Source organism: Platichthys flesus, chromosome 3, assembly GCF_949316205.1.
Source record: "Platichthys flesus chromosome 3, fPlaFle2.1, whole genome shotgun sequence".
NCBI lineage: Eukaryota > Metazoa > Chordata > Actinopteri > Pleuronectiformes > Pleuronectidae > Platichthys > Platichthys flesus.
Genome location: NC_084947.1, coordinates 11830334 through 11846576, shown reverse-complemented (window position 1 = coordinate 11846576; position 16243 = coordinate 11830334). Strand labels below are relative to the sequence as shown.

Here is a 16243-nt window from a genome sequence, read left to right as displayed (position 1 = left end):
TTATATAAGTCTCTATAGTAATTTTCAAAAATGTGTTCAATGTCCTCTAACTTATGGCATACTTTTTTAGTTTCAGGGTCCCTGATTTCATATATGGAGCTGTCTGCTTGTTGTTTCCTTAGCCTCCATCCCAGAAGCTTCAGGGCCCTTGGTCCATTCTCATAATATCTCTGCTTTGCAAATTTGGCTTTTTTCTCTAATTCTTCCGCACATAGTTTGTTTATTTCTTTTCTGACGTTTCTTATTCGATCTAGAATATTGGGTTCCTTACTTTCAATGTGTTCCCTCTCTAAAACTTTAAGATTCTCTTCCAAATCAGAGTTTTTTTATATCTTTCCTTTTTTCTATGTGAGGTCAGTGTCTGTCCTCTGTCGGCTGGGTGTAGTCCCTGCTCGCTGCCAGGTCCTCCTCATCTTCTCCGGGATCCCAAACTCATCAGCAGTTCTGTGGCATCGCTGTATACCAAGATCAGCTTCGGCGAGGGGCTCCAACTCTTTTTTAATTAAATTATCAATAAAGTGCTGAATGTTGTTTGCCTCGGTCCCCTCTGGGATGCCATAAATGCGAACATTGTTACGCCTCGAGCGAGCTTCCAAGTCCGTAAGCTTCATCTGTAAACTTTCCTAAGTTTGTAGTGACCTGCTCAGCACCTCCATGAAGTCAGCGTTACACTCCTCCAGGTCGGCTACGCGCGTCTCTGCTTCACCCACTCTGTCAGTTGTGGCTACGCGCGTCTCTGCTTCACCCACTCTGTCAGTTGTGGCTTTGAGGTCGGCTACCACTTCGCCCAGCTTCTGTTGAATTTCCTCTCGTATGTCAGTTAGCTCCTTTTTCAAATCTTCTCTGATTCTGATTCGAAAGTTGCCCAATTCGGACTTCATCTCGATGTTCGTCCATGGTGGCCCCTTCAGTCGCTGTTTTACAAGCTATATCCACTTTCCCGTATGGCTTTCCCTTGCTCTTCTTGTGTTTTTCCCCCTTCCATCATTATTGAGCACAAATTTCAAAAGTCATTCAAATTTAAATTGGGGAATAAACTCTGACCGACCGGGAGGTGTTGTTTATGCCGCCGTGCGCACCAGTGTCAACACCGGTAGTCCAGATTTTTATAGTTTTGTGGCCTTTTTCTTTCTTTTTTTGCATAAGCCATGGATATTTATTCTGTTGTAGAACCTTTTCGTTACTAAAATGCAAAAAAAATCATCGACTCCTGCTTCTTCAGCATTGCATTTTTTTTTCAAGTTTTCAGTGCCAGATAGCACCCTCCACCCCTATCTGGGGGCAATAACTTACCTTGAAAAACATTGTAATTTAGTGAACATTCCTCCTTGAAGATCATAGTGGCCCAGTTTATAACTAGTCTGGTAACAGTTACATGTACTATTAGGTTGAGTCTACACATTTAAAAGGCTGGCGCGTCGTGTAAATAAGGTGGCTTGGGATTGAGTCAAATTCCCGACTACAATTATTGGCCCAGTCCGCTCGCGCTTTCATGTGAAAACTTCTGTTTTTTAAAGAATGATGAGGAGGAACACACTTTTAATGAAACAAATAATTGCACATGTTGCACAACAGATCAACCCCTTGCAAGACACAAATAAATTTGCAAATAAAACAAAGAGAAAAACGAGTAGACACACACCGACTGTCCCTGTCCAGCCAGGGGGAAGGAACATGCACTCAAAACAGGTCAAGCTGAGTAGGGCTGTTTTAGACAGGGTAAAAAGGTGCTGTTTTAAATGATCCTTGTGGTATTTTGACCAAAATATGTTACAGATATTTCATTAGGACCCCAAGGAAACATATCAACTAGTGGTAAAATGGGCATAATATGTCCCCGTTAATTCTTCTCTGTTAGTCTGGTTTAATGTACCAGAAACAACTATGCAATAATTCTACTGGTGAATGAAAATTTGAATTAAGAAATTTGGGACCCATGATTAAAATTGCAAGAAACGTTGAATGGAAAGAAACAGATAATCCTCTGATTGGAGTTTCCCTGATGAGAACAGGATTATAATACTGTCTGAAATATCTATGCTTGCAAAACCTCAGAAAGCGAGAACTGCGGTTTCAAATGCAACACAACTAACACTAGTTAAAGAAGGAGAAAACACATTGAAGCAAGATATGCTCAAACATATACCTGATTGTTTGTGGGCAAAAACGTGAAACTGAGGGTTTATAGCAGATAATTTGGTCAACTTTTTATAACCGAGTAAAACGTGGAGTTAATCCCAGTGTCCATTCATAAAGTGAGAAAAATGTAAATCTATTTATTAAAATCAGCTAACCAAGTTAAAAGAGTTAAAACCATGTTCAATATCCATGAGAACTCGAAGCAGAGCAAGGGATGAGTAAAACAATCAAAGGGTTAATAAAAGAAGGGGTGCTACATGTAAAAGCAGACAAGGCGAAATATCGGTTGGTATATGGATTACGTTCCGTAAATGAAGTAGTACAGGATTGGCCGGCTGATGTTCCAAACCCTCATACACTTCTCACTAATGTGCCACCTTAAGCTATTTTTTCAAGATGATTTTGTTCTGTTTTTTAGCATTCAATGAGCTGAAGCCTCAAGACAGTTGATTGCATTCACACACAAAGGTAAACATTACAAATATATGAGGATGCATGAACAAGTGAACACAGTGTCTGGCAGCGAAGGGGGGCAACCAGGGACAAGAGGGGTCTTTTTAGGTCCCAGAAGGTCTGGTGGTTGCACCTGTGGTGTCGTTGACTTTGTTGGTATCTGGATCATGAAGTGTTGGATACAGTGCGAGAGGAGACGCGATGAGAATTTAAGACCAGAGGAATGTTGGTCGCCACATTGGCAATCAATGGCTGATCAGGTGTTAAATTTGTATTTATATCAACAATTTTGTAAAATTGTGCCAAAAACAACGTGCGACAAAAGGTGTAAAGACATCAGTAGGTCATTTTACAGTGTCAGAGGGACCATTCAAACACCTTGAAAAAGATTATCTTGACAGGATAAAATTAGTGAGGCAGTACCATCAAAAGATTAAATTAAATTTAAATTAAAAATAAGAGAAGCAAAAAAATACAAAATAGCGAAAGTAATCCTGAAACAATCAGAATCAGAAATCAGAATCATTGTCAGAATCAGAATCAGAATGTATTTATTGCCAAGTAGGTTTACACCTACCAAAAAAAAAAATATAAAAATATATAAAATAAAAAGATAACAAAGTTAAGATACAAAAAGTGAAATGCAAAATGCAAAACAGGAGAGCAATGTCAATTTGCAATAAGGGATGGTAGAAAGCTTAACTTGGTGCTCTACCACATGCACTAATGAGCTATTGCATGTAAACTAATAGAACCAGATTCAGATTGGGTTAACCGTAATAGTGAGAGATCCAACGTTGACAGTTTTACCTTGAACCGTGTGGATCCAGTAATGTGAATTACTCTAAAACCTGCAGAAGTGATTAGCTTAGTAACTTGATTGGAGAACAATGTGGCATTAACATACCCAATAACAATAATTAAATTGGTGGTCTTGATTTGTATTTGTCTATTGGTCATATCTGACAGACTCAGATATGAGGCACTCTGGATTCAGTAAATTGAATCCATGAAAGAAGTGATAAAGTGACCAAACGTGATATTCTGTGGCATGATTAGTTTAGGATTACCAACCTGGTGGGTCGGTTGTCCTGGTTTTGGATTTGATTTCTATTTAAGACTCTCCTGTGATGCAAATCTAAAAATCTGAAAGGCTGGAACACCAAATTTGTCTCTTTGTATTTTAATAGGTGCTTTCTGCAGAAGGGATCACCACAGAGAGTCACAAGGATCTCAGATTGAAGATGGAGAACAGTCAAATGTAAGAATCTTATGCTGTGGTGTGGTGAGGATGAGACGCACGTCAATTCACTCTTGGAAGAGATATCCGGGGAAAAAAAACCTACGTCAGGACTGGCAACAAGCCTCATATTGAGGGACATAAATGCTGGTGCAGGTGCTAAAGTCAAACATAAAACTCTAATCTGATGTGCTGCTGGTAAACTCACAGGTAAGACACATTTATCTACTCTACTCTTCCTCCGAACCAAAGTAATTGAGTGTTAATTCATGATTTTTCTCTGACTAATGTTCCTTTCACTGAATTTCTGTGCTTTCACCTCACAGATCTGTTTCGATTAATTAAAAAAAATATATAAATGAGTTTTATCATTAATCTATATTCAACAATACATTCTGTTTGCTTTACACTTATTATGCTTATTATTGAAAGTGGTCTCAGAGTTTTAGACCCAACTTTTTTTCCTCAACACATGGTAGTCTACAAGGGCCTTAATAAAAACAATGATGTAACAGGTTGAGTGAAAAATTGTGGCAACATAACTAATAAATAGGGAAATATATGAATAAGAGTGTCAGATATAGAATTTTATTTTATTTATCTTCATCTTATGGAGTCTTTTTGGTGTAGGGTAATTTCTGTGGATAATGTTGAGCTGCGAGAGCCTGTGTTATACAAAGAGTTTAGCGCCTCAAATAGTGACCTTCACCATTTTATCTCCAACTACTTTGAAATATTTCATTAATGTAATTGTTGACAAAACGGGAGGAACTTCTGAGTAGTTAGCTTTTTTTTTTAACCTCCAGATCTTAATCTTTGGCCTTTTTCTTCATTTGTGCATGTGCTTCTTGCGATTCTATTCTGTGGGTGATTGTCTGTCCAATATTGTTAGTTTTATTTCTAGTTCATGTGTCGACAGTATCTCCACGGAAACATGAACTTTGTTTTACAGTTATATAACACACAGTACTCCTACCGCTTTTACGGCTTCTTATTGTCTCAGTTTACATAAAGGCAATCTGGCACTGATCAGTTTCCTTGTACCGAAACATAAAACAAGATATGAAAATCATAAAAAAATGTATAAAAAAAACGAAAAACAGAAACACGTTATTAATAGACTGCTATTTTACTTTGATGTAAGTATCTTAAATTTTTTTAATATTGGTATAAAATTCAAACATTTACCAGGAAATTGTTAAAGATTATCTCCATTGCAACATCATAACCTCATTGGGCCCCATTCACTAACATGTGCGCAGGAATGTCCTTTCTCTCCGAAGAAATTATGTGCGTGCACAAAATCGCCCCATCCGATTTGCTCAGAATCATTCTAAATCGATAGATTTAGCTCTCTGTGATTAGCATACTGCTACAATTATATTCCTCCATATAAGGTCCTTCGTGTGTCATGAAGAGAGGAAGTGGAAGTTATAAGAGACGACCCCAAAAGGGAAAAAACACTGTTAAAGTGCCTGGAACGAGTCATGATCTGACATCATCGATTAATAACTGAATACATGTGATTATCAGCACATACACACACAGATAACAACTTAGCGCTGTTTTTTAACTTCGTTGTTGCAGAAGAAACGTCAATTTCATAGTTATTTAATACATTTGGTCAAAGCATAAATATATCCTTTTTAATGTATTAAATGGAGATTAATATACTATGCATTTAGTTAAAAGGGTGTGTTTACATTTTCTAGGACAACCAGGCCTTTATCATTTTTGCATACACATGGTCTAAGGAAGTTTTTTCCAGAACTCGCGCTGCAAGAAGACGTAACAGGTACTCCTCTCCAACAATGAAGCTAATGAAACGAGGAATGTTTCTACTGCTCCTGAAGCTCACCATTGCACTGGGATCACTATGGATCCTCTCCCTACTAAACTGCAGTAATCCAGGCTGGAATCCCAGCTCAGTTCTCAGGTACAGCTGGTTGGAGTATACAGACTCTGATGACAGCCCAGAGAAAGTGTGTAACTGCTCAGCTATCCTGCAGGGAGAGAGGGAGGCACTGGAGCAGGCCAAATTGCTGACCATCACCAAAGACTTCAACAAGATTGTTCACATCCCTGATGAACATTACATGAATGCAACCGAAGACTGCAGGTGAGTTGCTTTTAAACAACAGTTTTTAGACCTTTAACTTTGTCAATATTTGAATATTGAAGTCCACTTAAATCACTGAAAGTTCTTTGTTTAATACTGTTTATTTACAGTGCATTCAAATTAAGACGAAAATACTTAACATCTACGTTAAGCAAGGAAGAAGAGGACTTCCCCCTGGCATACTCTATGGTTTTGCATCACAAGGTATGCAGATTATAAAGCCTGAATTTTAATTAAAATAAACTTTAAAAGTGGAGTAAACTATTTACTTAAAAGTCATCAATCAAAGGAGCTCTTCCAAATTACAGTTAGGTTCAAGTACATAAAAAGGATACATTATTAATATATTATTGTATATGCTCTTAGGTGCAGAACTTTGAGCGCCTGCTGCGAGCCATCTACGCACCTCAAAATATTTATTGTGTCCATGTGGACAAAAAGGCAGAATCCTCTGTCTTTTTTGCCATCTGGGCAATTACTGACTGCTTCCCGAACATCTTCTTGGTCAGTCAGCCTGTTGATGTGGTCTATGCGGCCTGGTCACGTGTCCAGGCTGACCTTAACTGTATGGCGGATCTCTATAACAGCAGCACACAATGGAAATACGTCATCAACCTTTGTGGCCAAGATTTCCCTCTGAAAACCAACTTGGAGATTGTAAGGACACTGCGTTCACTGAGGGGCGGGAACAGCTTAGAGTCAGAAGAAATACCTGCATATAAAGTGGGGAGAGTGAGAAATGCACACAAAATAACAGATGGAAGAATCCAGGTACCTATATTGAATAACATCTTAATAAAGTAAACATTACAACTTACTGTTCATCACTTTAACATTAATTCACTATTTTATCTCTTTCAGAGGACAGGGAAGGCAAAGGAAACTCCTCCCTTCAACATAACCATAATGTCTGGAAATGCCTACTTTGTGGTTAGCCGGGGTTTCATCCGCAGTGTGTTGGAGGACCGCCGAGTGCTGGCACTGATGGAGTGGTTCAAAGACACCTACAGTCCTGATGAATTTCTCTGGGCAACCATTCAGCGAATGCCCGGAGTTCCTGGCTCAACACGGCCCCACAAGAAATATGACATGTCAGACGTCAATGCCATCGCTCGCCTGGTGAAGTGGCAGTCGCACGAGGGGTCGCAGGATTTTCCCGACGTAGTGTACCCAGAGTGTCAAGGCAGCCACGTCAGGGAAATATGCGTATATGGTGCCGGGGACTTAAAGTGGATGCTCAAGCAGCATCATCTCTTTGCCAACAAGTTTGACATAGACAAGGAGCCCGTTGCTGTCTACTGTTTGGAGAAATATCTAAGAAAAAGGGCACTGTCTGGTCTATAATAGATATATTGGAGGTTTTTCACAGCAACCGAGAATGGCATTCAATTCAAACCTTTATCAATACAGGGAAATTGTATTGAATTTGTTTATAATTCTAGAGTGATGAACATGCTAATGAGAAAGGCGGGCCTAACCTCAGTCTCGAGCAGGATTGGTCAACTGAGCTACACACACACAGCCCCTGCGCTCCGCCACACAATCGCTCAGAGACACGGGCAGTGACTGAGACTTGATCTCTTCACCGTGAAACAGCCAGTTAGTGACTCTGTGGAACAGTGGAAACAGTGAAAACACAGAGCTTCTCTGGTCACATCTGCTCAGAGATCAGCGGCTTCATGATCAGAGCAGAGGCGGCAGGTGGTTTGTACCGAGCTGGAGTTTCTGTTTCCTCCTCCTCCTCTCGGCTCGCTCATTGTGCTCAGTACAACACGAGACGTGTCGCTCACAGTCAGGACTACTGACAGCTAAATCATCCCAATAAAAAATAACCTTAACTAACCCTCTGAACTTGAACTAGTTCATTTTAAGTGTGAACTGGCTCAACGCTGCAAACAGCTACTGGACACCAGCATTGAAAGGCAGAAGTAGTAGGGCTGGATCATTACACTCCTGTGACCAATCCTGCATGAGACTGCGGTTAGGCCCGCCTTTCTCATTAGCATAAGGACACTGCAAATGCAAAGGAAATGTATCAGGGAAAAAATAAATGTTAAAATATATTTAAGACATTTCTTTTGACATTTCTTTTGGTATTAACATATTTATTTATTTATTTCTGTATTTATTTATTTATTTCCATTTTTATTTATTCATTTATTTATTTATTTCTGTATTTATTTATACATTTATTTATTTTTACTTATGTCATGTATGGTCCTCCATACTGATTCGTTATGGTCATCGTTCGAGAAAAATAAGCGCAACATGCACTGTACAGGGAGCCACTGCAGAGGGGCTGAAGAGCCGCAGGTTGCCGACTGCTGGCCTAAAGGCACACCATTCTATGGTAACACTTTTTAAGCACTATTGCACAACACACCAGTCTCAGGTTGATGATGAATTGACTTGATAAGCTACTCAGGTCATATTGATGACACTGTTGTACTGGCATTGAAGATGTGTAAACATCCTTATCTTCCCTCTGTCAGACAAACTGTTGGCTTGGATAAACATTTTTACTTGTCTTGGAGGACTACTTACTCTTGTCAGTGAACGTGCAGTTGCTGGAGATCAGTGCTCTCTCCTGTATTTCCACTGCAGCGCTATCAAGAGTGATTGTATTTGATTCTATGGGGGTTGATGTGTGTAGTTTGTGACACATGCTCAGTGAAACAAGGCATGACGTTAAACAATTTAGCATGGCCTCTTGCATAATGAACAGGGATAAAGTTAGAATGAGACAGACTTCATTTTTGCATCTATTTGCACCAGTGGTAATTTCGTTAACGAAAACTATGACGAAAAATATTCGTTAACGAACTTTTTCCTATGACTCAAGGCCGGCGCATGCTTCTGCATTTTCACGGGCCCGTAAGCGCAAGAGCCCTTCCGGGCCCCTTACGTGCTTATGTATCCCTTCTTACGTGCGCCGCCAAGTTTTTTTTAACTATAGACAAAGCCTCACGCAGCCAGCAAGGCCGTGATTGGTCTGCTAACTACATCCTTTCCAGTGTCGCATTTCCGGTTTCATGCCCCGTAATACCGGCAGAAACAACGTAAGATTTAGAGTAACGAATATGGACCAAATAGAAGAGCGTTTGGCAGAAGAGATCCGAAAGTATGACCACTTGTATAACCTGTCACTGACAGAAAAAGGTTATGAGGAGCCGCCGTGGCTATGTAAATAAACATACGACGAAGAAGAAAGAAGTTATCTCTAAGGTCGTCTTCGACATACACGATCTATTTCGACCTCCCTCAGACCGTCACCACGGTCTTAACACGAATGATGTCCTCATCTCCCTATCCTCGAGACCAAATATCAACAATGTCACATGAGTGACCTTAAGGGGGCTGGGCTCACCGCCCATAAAGCTCCCCGGTGAGCGCGGCCGCCTCCTCTTTTCTTCACTCGCCTCATCCGAGACCGACAGGTAAGTGATATATTTTGGGGCTCCACGTTTATCAATCCGACACTTTTGTGCAGGCGCCTTGTGTCCCTGAGGATTGTTTGTAGTTTTCCCCTTCTCTAATAGCGAGGCAGAGGGTTACACTGCATGAGTTAAGCTCTGCTCTTTGTTTCAGGCAGCTTAATTGGCTGCACCTGGTACTAACTACTCTTGTTCACAGCTTTGGGTAAGTGTTGTTTATCTCATGCTGTTTGTGTCCATACAGAGTTTGCTCCCTTACAGGAGTGAGTAGAAAAGTTGGGAAGCTTAATCAATAAATAATCTATCCCTGAAAACTGATTTAGATCGGGGGGGTGTCCCCCCCCCCCCCTTCTCACCCCGTAACTCACTGTCCGCAGTGAGTGGGGTTTCTCCAACTCCCCCTCATGCGTTCGCGCACGGTGAGTGGAGGTGAGTTTTAAGCCAACCTTTTCACGTTTATTTGCCTTTCAAAAATGAATAAATAAACCGTGTTTGAGGCCAGGTAGTTTCCCCTTTTCACCTCTGTGCAAAAGGGGAAACTGACCGATGACCGTCACCCTCTTTTGTCACTCAGAACGGGCTGAGGCGTTCAGACAAGGAGGAGGCGGCCACGCTCACCGGGGAGCTTTATGGGCGGTGAGCCCAGCCCCCTTAAGGTCACTCACGTGACATTGTTGATATTTGGTCTCGAGGATAGGGAGATGAGGACATCATTCGTGTTAAGACCGTGGTGACGGTCATCGGTCAGTCTCATAGATCCATAGTTATGGTCATAACTTACGTTACTCTGCCTAGTGTTCTGGCGGGGAATTGCTTTGTAAGACGCTCAACGCTTGGAAAAGCATGAATGACAACGAGTCCTTCGCAACAGCAGCGTGAAAAGCCGCAGTTGCAGAAGCATGCGCCATAATTGTGTTTTTATGGAATAACCAGAGCAAATTCCAGGTAGGTTTAAACCTACTTGGCAATAAATACATTCTGATTCTGATTCAACCAAAAGTGAAATTTCATTCAAAATTCAACTTTCTTGTGAATTGAATGAAGCTTGGCCTCTCCATTTCATTTATGGTAGTGCTAATCTACGACAGCGTATCGCATTCACTTGAAAAAATAATCTGTTCAATTCTGAGATAAGTTCTCCAAAGAAAAAAACTAAAAAACAAACAACTCTGTTTTACCGAGATAACTAACTCAGAATTTTTTAATTTTTGTCCATAATTCAAATATTTAGTTTGTTAGTGAAAGCTATTTTATCTAGTGGCTTTATTATGGAAGGCTGATGTGTAGGTCCTGTTATAAGCAGGGTGTTGGTTGGGACATTTGTTTTGAGAGGGGTTCTGACGGAAGAGGGTTCTCTCAATAGAGAAGTTTTGAAGTGTGAAGGAAAGTAAACGGGTGTGATGTCCCCATTCAATAACTATCTCCCGTTTCCTCTTTCGGCTGATGCCTCCTGACAATATAAGAGAACAAAACACTGTCAGGTTTAGATGAAGGAGATGGACCCAGCATGCAGAGGTTTTAACAAAAATGGTGTTTAATATAAAAAGAGTTATCAGCCTGCAGTAAAAACGGCATTTAATAATTTTTTTCAAGCATATACTTACTTGTTGCTCCAAAATTAACTGCAACAGCGTCCTAACATGTGTCCTCCTTGGGGTTGTCTTTATACAACATGTTCCGAGGATCATACAACTCACTGTACTTCTTCACTTCAATTATAAATTTAATGTCATCCATGTTGAAGAACTTCGCTGTTTGCTCCGTTAAATGTATGGGTGTCGAGGGTAAATAACTTTTTCTCCACTCAAACCTATGTGGAGAATACGTAGCCACCCATCTCTCTCTCTTTATCTTTATCACTGCTTGTGTGGCTGTAGTGGATGGGCAGAGGGGGACATTTAATAATGTGGTCGATAAAAGTGGTAAAATTAAAACTCCAGGACAACAGAAGGTGAATACAAAGTATGGGATGCATATTTGATCATTTACATCATATAAAATATGTCGTCAATATCGTTTAAAATCCTTTTTCAGTGTGTTTCCTGTTGCGATACGCTCGCGTCAAGCGGAAAAAATAGACTCGACGCCGAAACGATCGCTGCACGGCGCGAGGCAGCCGCGGCGCAACGCTACGCTTAAACGTCCGGGGTGTTCAGCACAACGATTTAACATGGGAGTGGATGTGAGCCAGAGGATTGGCGCTGCGCTTAAGGCCTAATTATAGTCCTGCGACTGCAACCGCGGAAGGCCACGCAGCTGCATCGACGGACTTGTTTTGGTTTATACTTCTCTAACGTGCTGCGCGTGTTGCAATGCAATTCACCGCCAGAACACTAGGCGTAGTAACGTTTTTGTTTCAAAGAAAAAAAACACACAAAGAAGAGACGTCTTCTTCTTCGTCGACTGTTTATTTACATCGCCACTCCGACTCCTCATAGCCTATTTCTGGCGGAAAAATCGGCCAGTCAGTGACGGGTTATACAAGTGGTCATACTTTCGGATCTCTTCTGCCAAGTGCTCTTCTATTTGGTCCATATTCGTTCTTCTAAATCTTCCGTGATTTCCGCGTATTGTGGGACATGAAACAGGAAACTAGACTCCGGACGGGATGTAGTAAGCCGACCAATCACATGCCTTGCAGGATGCGTGAGGCTCGCGTCACTTTGTCGTGTAGTTAGAAAAATTGTCGGACGCACGTAAGCCGCCAGAGGGCTCGAAAGGGGCGTGTTGCGTGTCTTGCGTGCATGCAACCCGACTATAATTTGGCCTTAAGCCTGAAACATGCTTCTGCGTTTTCACGGGCCCGTAAGCGCAAGAGCCCTTCCGGGTCCCTTACGTGCTTATGTATCCCTTCTTACGTGCTGACGGGCGTCGCCCCACTTTTCTAAAATTTACGGCAAAGCTCCGCAAGCTCACTCAGCCCGCAGGGCTGTGATTGGTCTGCTCTACATCCCTTCTGGAGCTGCATTTCCGGTTTCATGCCCCATAATACAGGCAGAAATAACGGAAGATTTTAAAAAGAAGAATGGACAACCGCGTAGAACTCCTGTCGGAAGAGGTCCGAAAATATGAGCACCTTTATAACCCGTCGATGTCCGAGTACAAGGACCTCGGCCTCGGTTGATTTAATTGCCGTACAGACCACCTACGCCTCCGTCTCCTCTCCAGTCTCTTTTCCTGATGACTAATTTTAAGAAGTTGCTCTTCAGTGTCCAGCAGCTCCATCTCAATCAATTGTCATGGTTCACTGTGTGTTTGTAATGGAGAACACGACTGGTAGAAGGTAAATAAACAGTCAACAACGATTGCCACACCCACAAAGAAGGCGTCTCTCAGGTCGAATAACTTAACGAATCAGTTCTTTCATATGATGAACGTGAGTGAACGTCACGTTCACGTTCATTTTTTAAATAATCATCGTATCAGGCCATCATGAAATACCAGGAGCGGGTGAATGTGTGTGTGTGTGTGTATGTGTGTGTACGCGCTCCCAGATAGCCGACACACACACAGAACCTGGGCTCCGCCCCCCGTCCTGAGCCCCGCTCACTCGCTCAGAGAGACGCAGGGCAGCCTCTCAGTGACTGACCGGCTGCTTCTCAACAGTGGAAACAGTGAAAACAACGAGTTTCTCTGATCTCGGCTGATCAGAGATCAGCGCCTAAAGTTCTTGATCAGAGCAGAAGCTGCAGGTGGTTTGTACTGATCTGCAGTTTCTGTGTCGGCCTCCAGTCTGACCTAGTCTCACGTTTTGTTTTAATATTTCAGCAACTAAAATATGCGTCACATCCTATTACGTCCCGGCGTAATAGGATGAAATAATCATCGTCTCAGGCCATCATGAAATACCAGGAGTGGGTGAGTGTGTGTGTGTGTGTGCGACTGTGCGCGCTCCCAGCTAGCCGACACACACACAGACACGGGGCTCCGCCCCCCGCCCTGAGCCCCGCTCACTCTGGTCTCAGCTAATAAGAGTTTGGTGTTTTCCTATTTTGTAACAGGTAATAATAGCAGTTAAATGTCAACAGTTTTTTGTATTGTCGTTCTATTATTTAATAAATGCAACAAACTATAGTTTTTATATATATTGTATAACTATATATATATATATATAACTTTATAACCTGTGTTATCAAATATGTTGTGCGGCTCCAGACAGATTTAATTTGGGGGAAGAGGGGACGAAATGGCTCTTTCGATAGTAAAGGTTGCCTACCCCTGCCCTAACCCTAGGCTCCTAAAGGCCGAATTATAGTCGGGTTGCACGTACGCACGCAAGACGCCCCTTTCGTGCCCTCTGCTGGATTTTTCTAACTACACGACAAAGCGACGCGAGCCTCACGCAGCCCGCAAGGCTTGTGATTGGTCTGATTACTACATCCTGTCCGGAGTCAAGTTTCCGGTTTCATGTCCCACAATACGCGGAAATCACAGAAGATTTAGAAGAACGAATATGGACCAAATAGATGAGCACTTTGCAGAAGAGATCCAAAAGTATGACCACTTGTATAACCCGTCACTGACTGGCCGATTTGTCCGCCAGAAATAGGCTATGAGGAGCCAGAGTGGCGATGTAAATAAACAGTCGACGAAGAAGAAGACGTCTCTTCTTTGTGTGTTTTGTCTTTGAAAAAAAAACGTTACTCCGCCTAGGGTTCTGGCGGTGAATTACGTTGCAACACGCGCAGCACGTTAGAGAAGTACAAACCAAAACGAGTCGATGCAGCTGCGTGGCCTTCCGCTGTTGCAGTTGCAGGACTATATATGTGCATGTGTTTGGGACTAATAAATGCATCTTAATCTTAATCTAAACCCCAAACGTTGTTTGGTGATAAGTGAACCACAACATTAGTGCCGCTGAAAACATTACATCTTAACTGGTCCGACGTTTCCTAAAAAATAAACAAACAAAAAACTCAAAAAACACGGTTATTTAGAAGCCTTGTCCAGCTGTTTACTGACGTTTGTCATGTTTAATGAAGATATAGAGAGATACAGGCAGACAGAGAATTTAAAGGCAGTTTTAATGTACTACAAATTAGAGTTCACTAGTTTTGTTTTATTGAAATGAAAGGTAGGTCTTAAGTTAAGCTACATGACAGTCTGGTGAGGTAAATTGTGGTATATTATTAGTGTAATGCTGCTTATGCTTCAACTCTGTCAGAAAACGGTAACAAAAAATGTGTGTGTACTGTGTTGTCAGCTTTATAGAGATTATGTAAGTCACTCTTGATTATTATGCACAATATTGATTTATCTCATTTACAAAATGTGCAGCATAATGCCAAGAAAGAAGAGACTCCAAAAGCAGAAGGACAGGGAACTGCAGCAAGCAGCTCGGGGTAGCAGCTCTCTTTTATCTTGGATCAGGCCATCAACTTGTAAAACAGATGAGGGACAATCAGTAACCCTACCTGGTCCAGAGCAATCCATCACATCACTAACCCTAAACCTAACCCTAACATATTATTTGGTTATTCAATATGGCCTTGTTTTGTCTGTTTTTGCCTGTTATTCATTTATTTATTCAGATTGATCATTTGAGTTACGCATAGCATTGAGTTAGTTTGTTAACAAAAATAAAAATATAAGTTGAAAATATCTTACTGTGTTTTTTATTTATTAGGGCCCAAGCACTGAAATCGGTGGGAGGCCCTATTGAAATTGAATTTATTATTATTATTTTTAATTTCATAAATAATTTTGGCGATGGGTGCCCTTCTTTTTGGGTTTGAGCACCTGCCCCCCAAAATGTCTGTGCACGTGCCTGCTAACAGGTGAAAAACACTGGTGCAGCAAAAACACAAAGTACAGGTGGCTACTCTGGTGAAACAGAGGAGCACGAAAGCTCAGGAGAGGACAGAGAGAAACGACAAACCTTAATGAACAACAAGTGAAACGAGTAGCAACAACGAGTATGAACCGTAAAAGGGCAAAGGGGAACACAGAGGCTTATATAGAGACACAGGGAAGGCTGGGGTAATAAGCCACAGGTGCAACACATGAGGACTGGGAAAGACAATCAGCAAGACAGGAAGTGAACACACACCAGAATGCTGAAACTACACACAAGGAAAGCGGGACTACAAAATAAAACAGGAAACAGAAAACACAAAGAGACTGAAATCAACAAACAAAAATCACAGAACATGACACGCTCGGCTACATTAGTCTTTTGTAGTTCAGTGTTATTTATACAGACGGAGAGTCTGACCGTTTTAAGCGACGCTATACTTCATCAACCCGATGGACAGAAGTTGTTCTCTATCATATATGATGATAGGGCTCGCTTTATCGGAGTGCATGATACAAAATAAAGTAGAATAAATAACAACAAGATAGAAAAAAAGAGAAAAATAGAGCGGAGCTGTGGGAGAGCGTGATACACAGCAGCCTTCCATGGCGCTGGTCTGTCTGGTTTGCCACAGCTGCTCAGCTCTTTAATCCCATCGGCAAAGCTTCTTTACAACTTTGTTTGCAGTTTTTGCAGTGTTTTATTCTTGAAGACCTAACGAGTCCAAACCCTGAGTATATTTGCAATTTTAAAATAAAAATTAAAAAATAATTCTTGTGATATTTTAAGGCAGATTGCAGCAGCTTTCGGGCATTTTTACACTTAAAACAAGTGTGAGGTTAGTTCCTGTGTCATCCATTCTTTGATTTGAGTCATGGATACATGGTTTCATTTTGCCAAGCACGCACAGGACGTTGTGCTTCCTACTATTGGGTAGACCAGAACAACTGCACCCAACCGGTCTGATCACATGACTTTAGGGGAGAGTTAAAGGATGAAGTCAGAGACATAAAACTCTAATCTGATGTGCTGCTGGTGAACTCACAGGTAAGACCAATTTATCT

The 16243-nt window shown here is 41.4% G+C and overlaps 1 protein-coding gene across 1 annotated transcript; it reads left to right on the top strand.

Annotated features, from left to right (window-relative positions):
* Positions 1-4377: 4377 nt before the first annotated feature.
* On the top strand, positions 4378-7910 carry LOC133941982 (beta-1,3-galactosyl-O-glycosyl-glycoprotein beta-1,6-N-acetylglucosaminyltransferase-like). The gene is made up of 4 exons (XM_062381763.1): positions 4378-5951; positions 6062-6155; positions 6318-6722; positions 6813-7910. Exons 1-4 carry the CDS (start codon positions 5644-5646, stop codon positions 7293-7295), a joined length of 1290 nt encoding a protein of 429 aa, XP_062237747.1. The 5' UTR covers positions 4378-5643; the 3' UTR covers positions 7296-7910.
* Positions 7911-16243: the final 8333 nt, after the last annotated feature.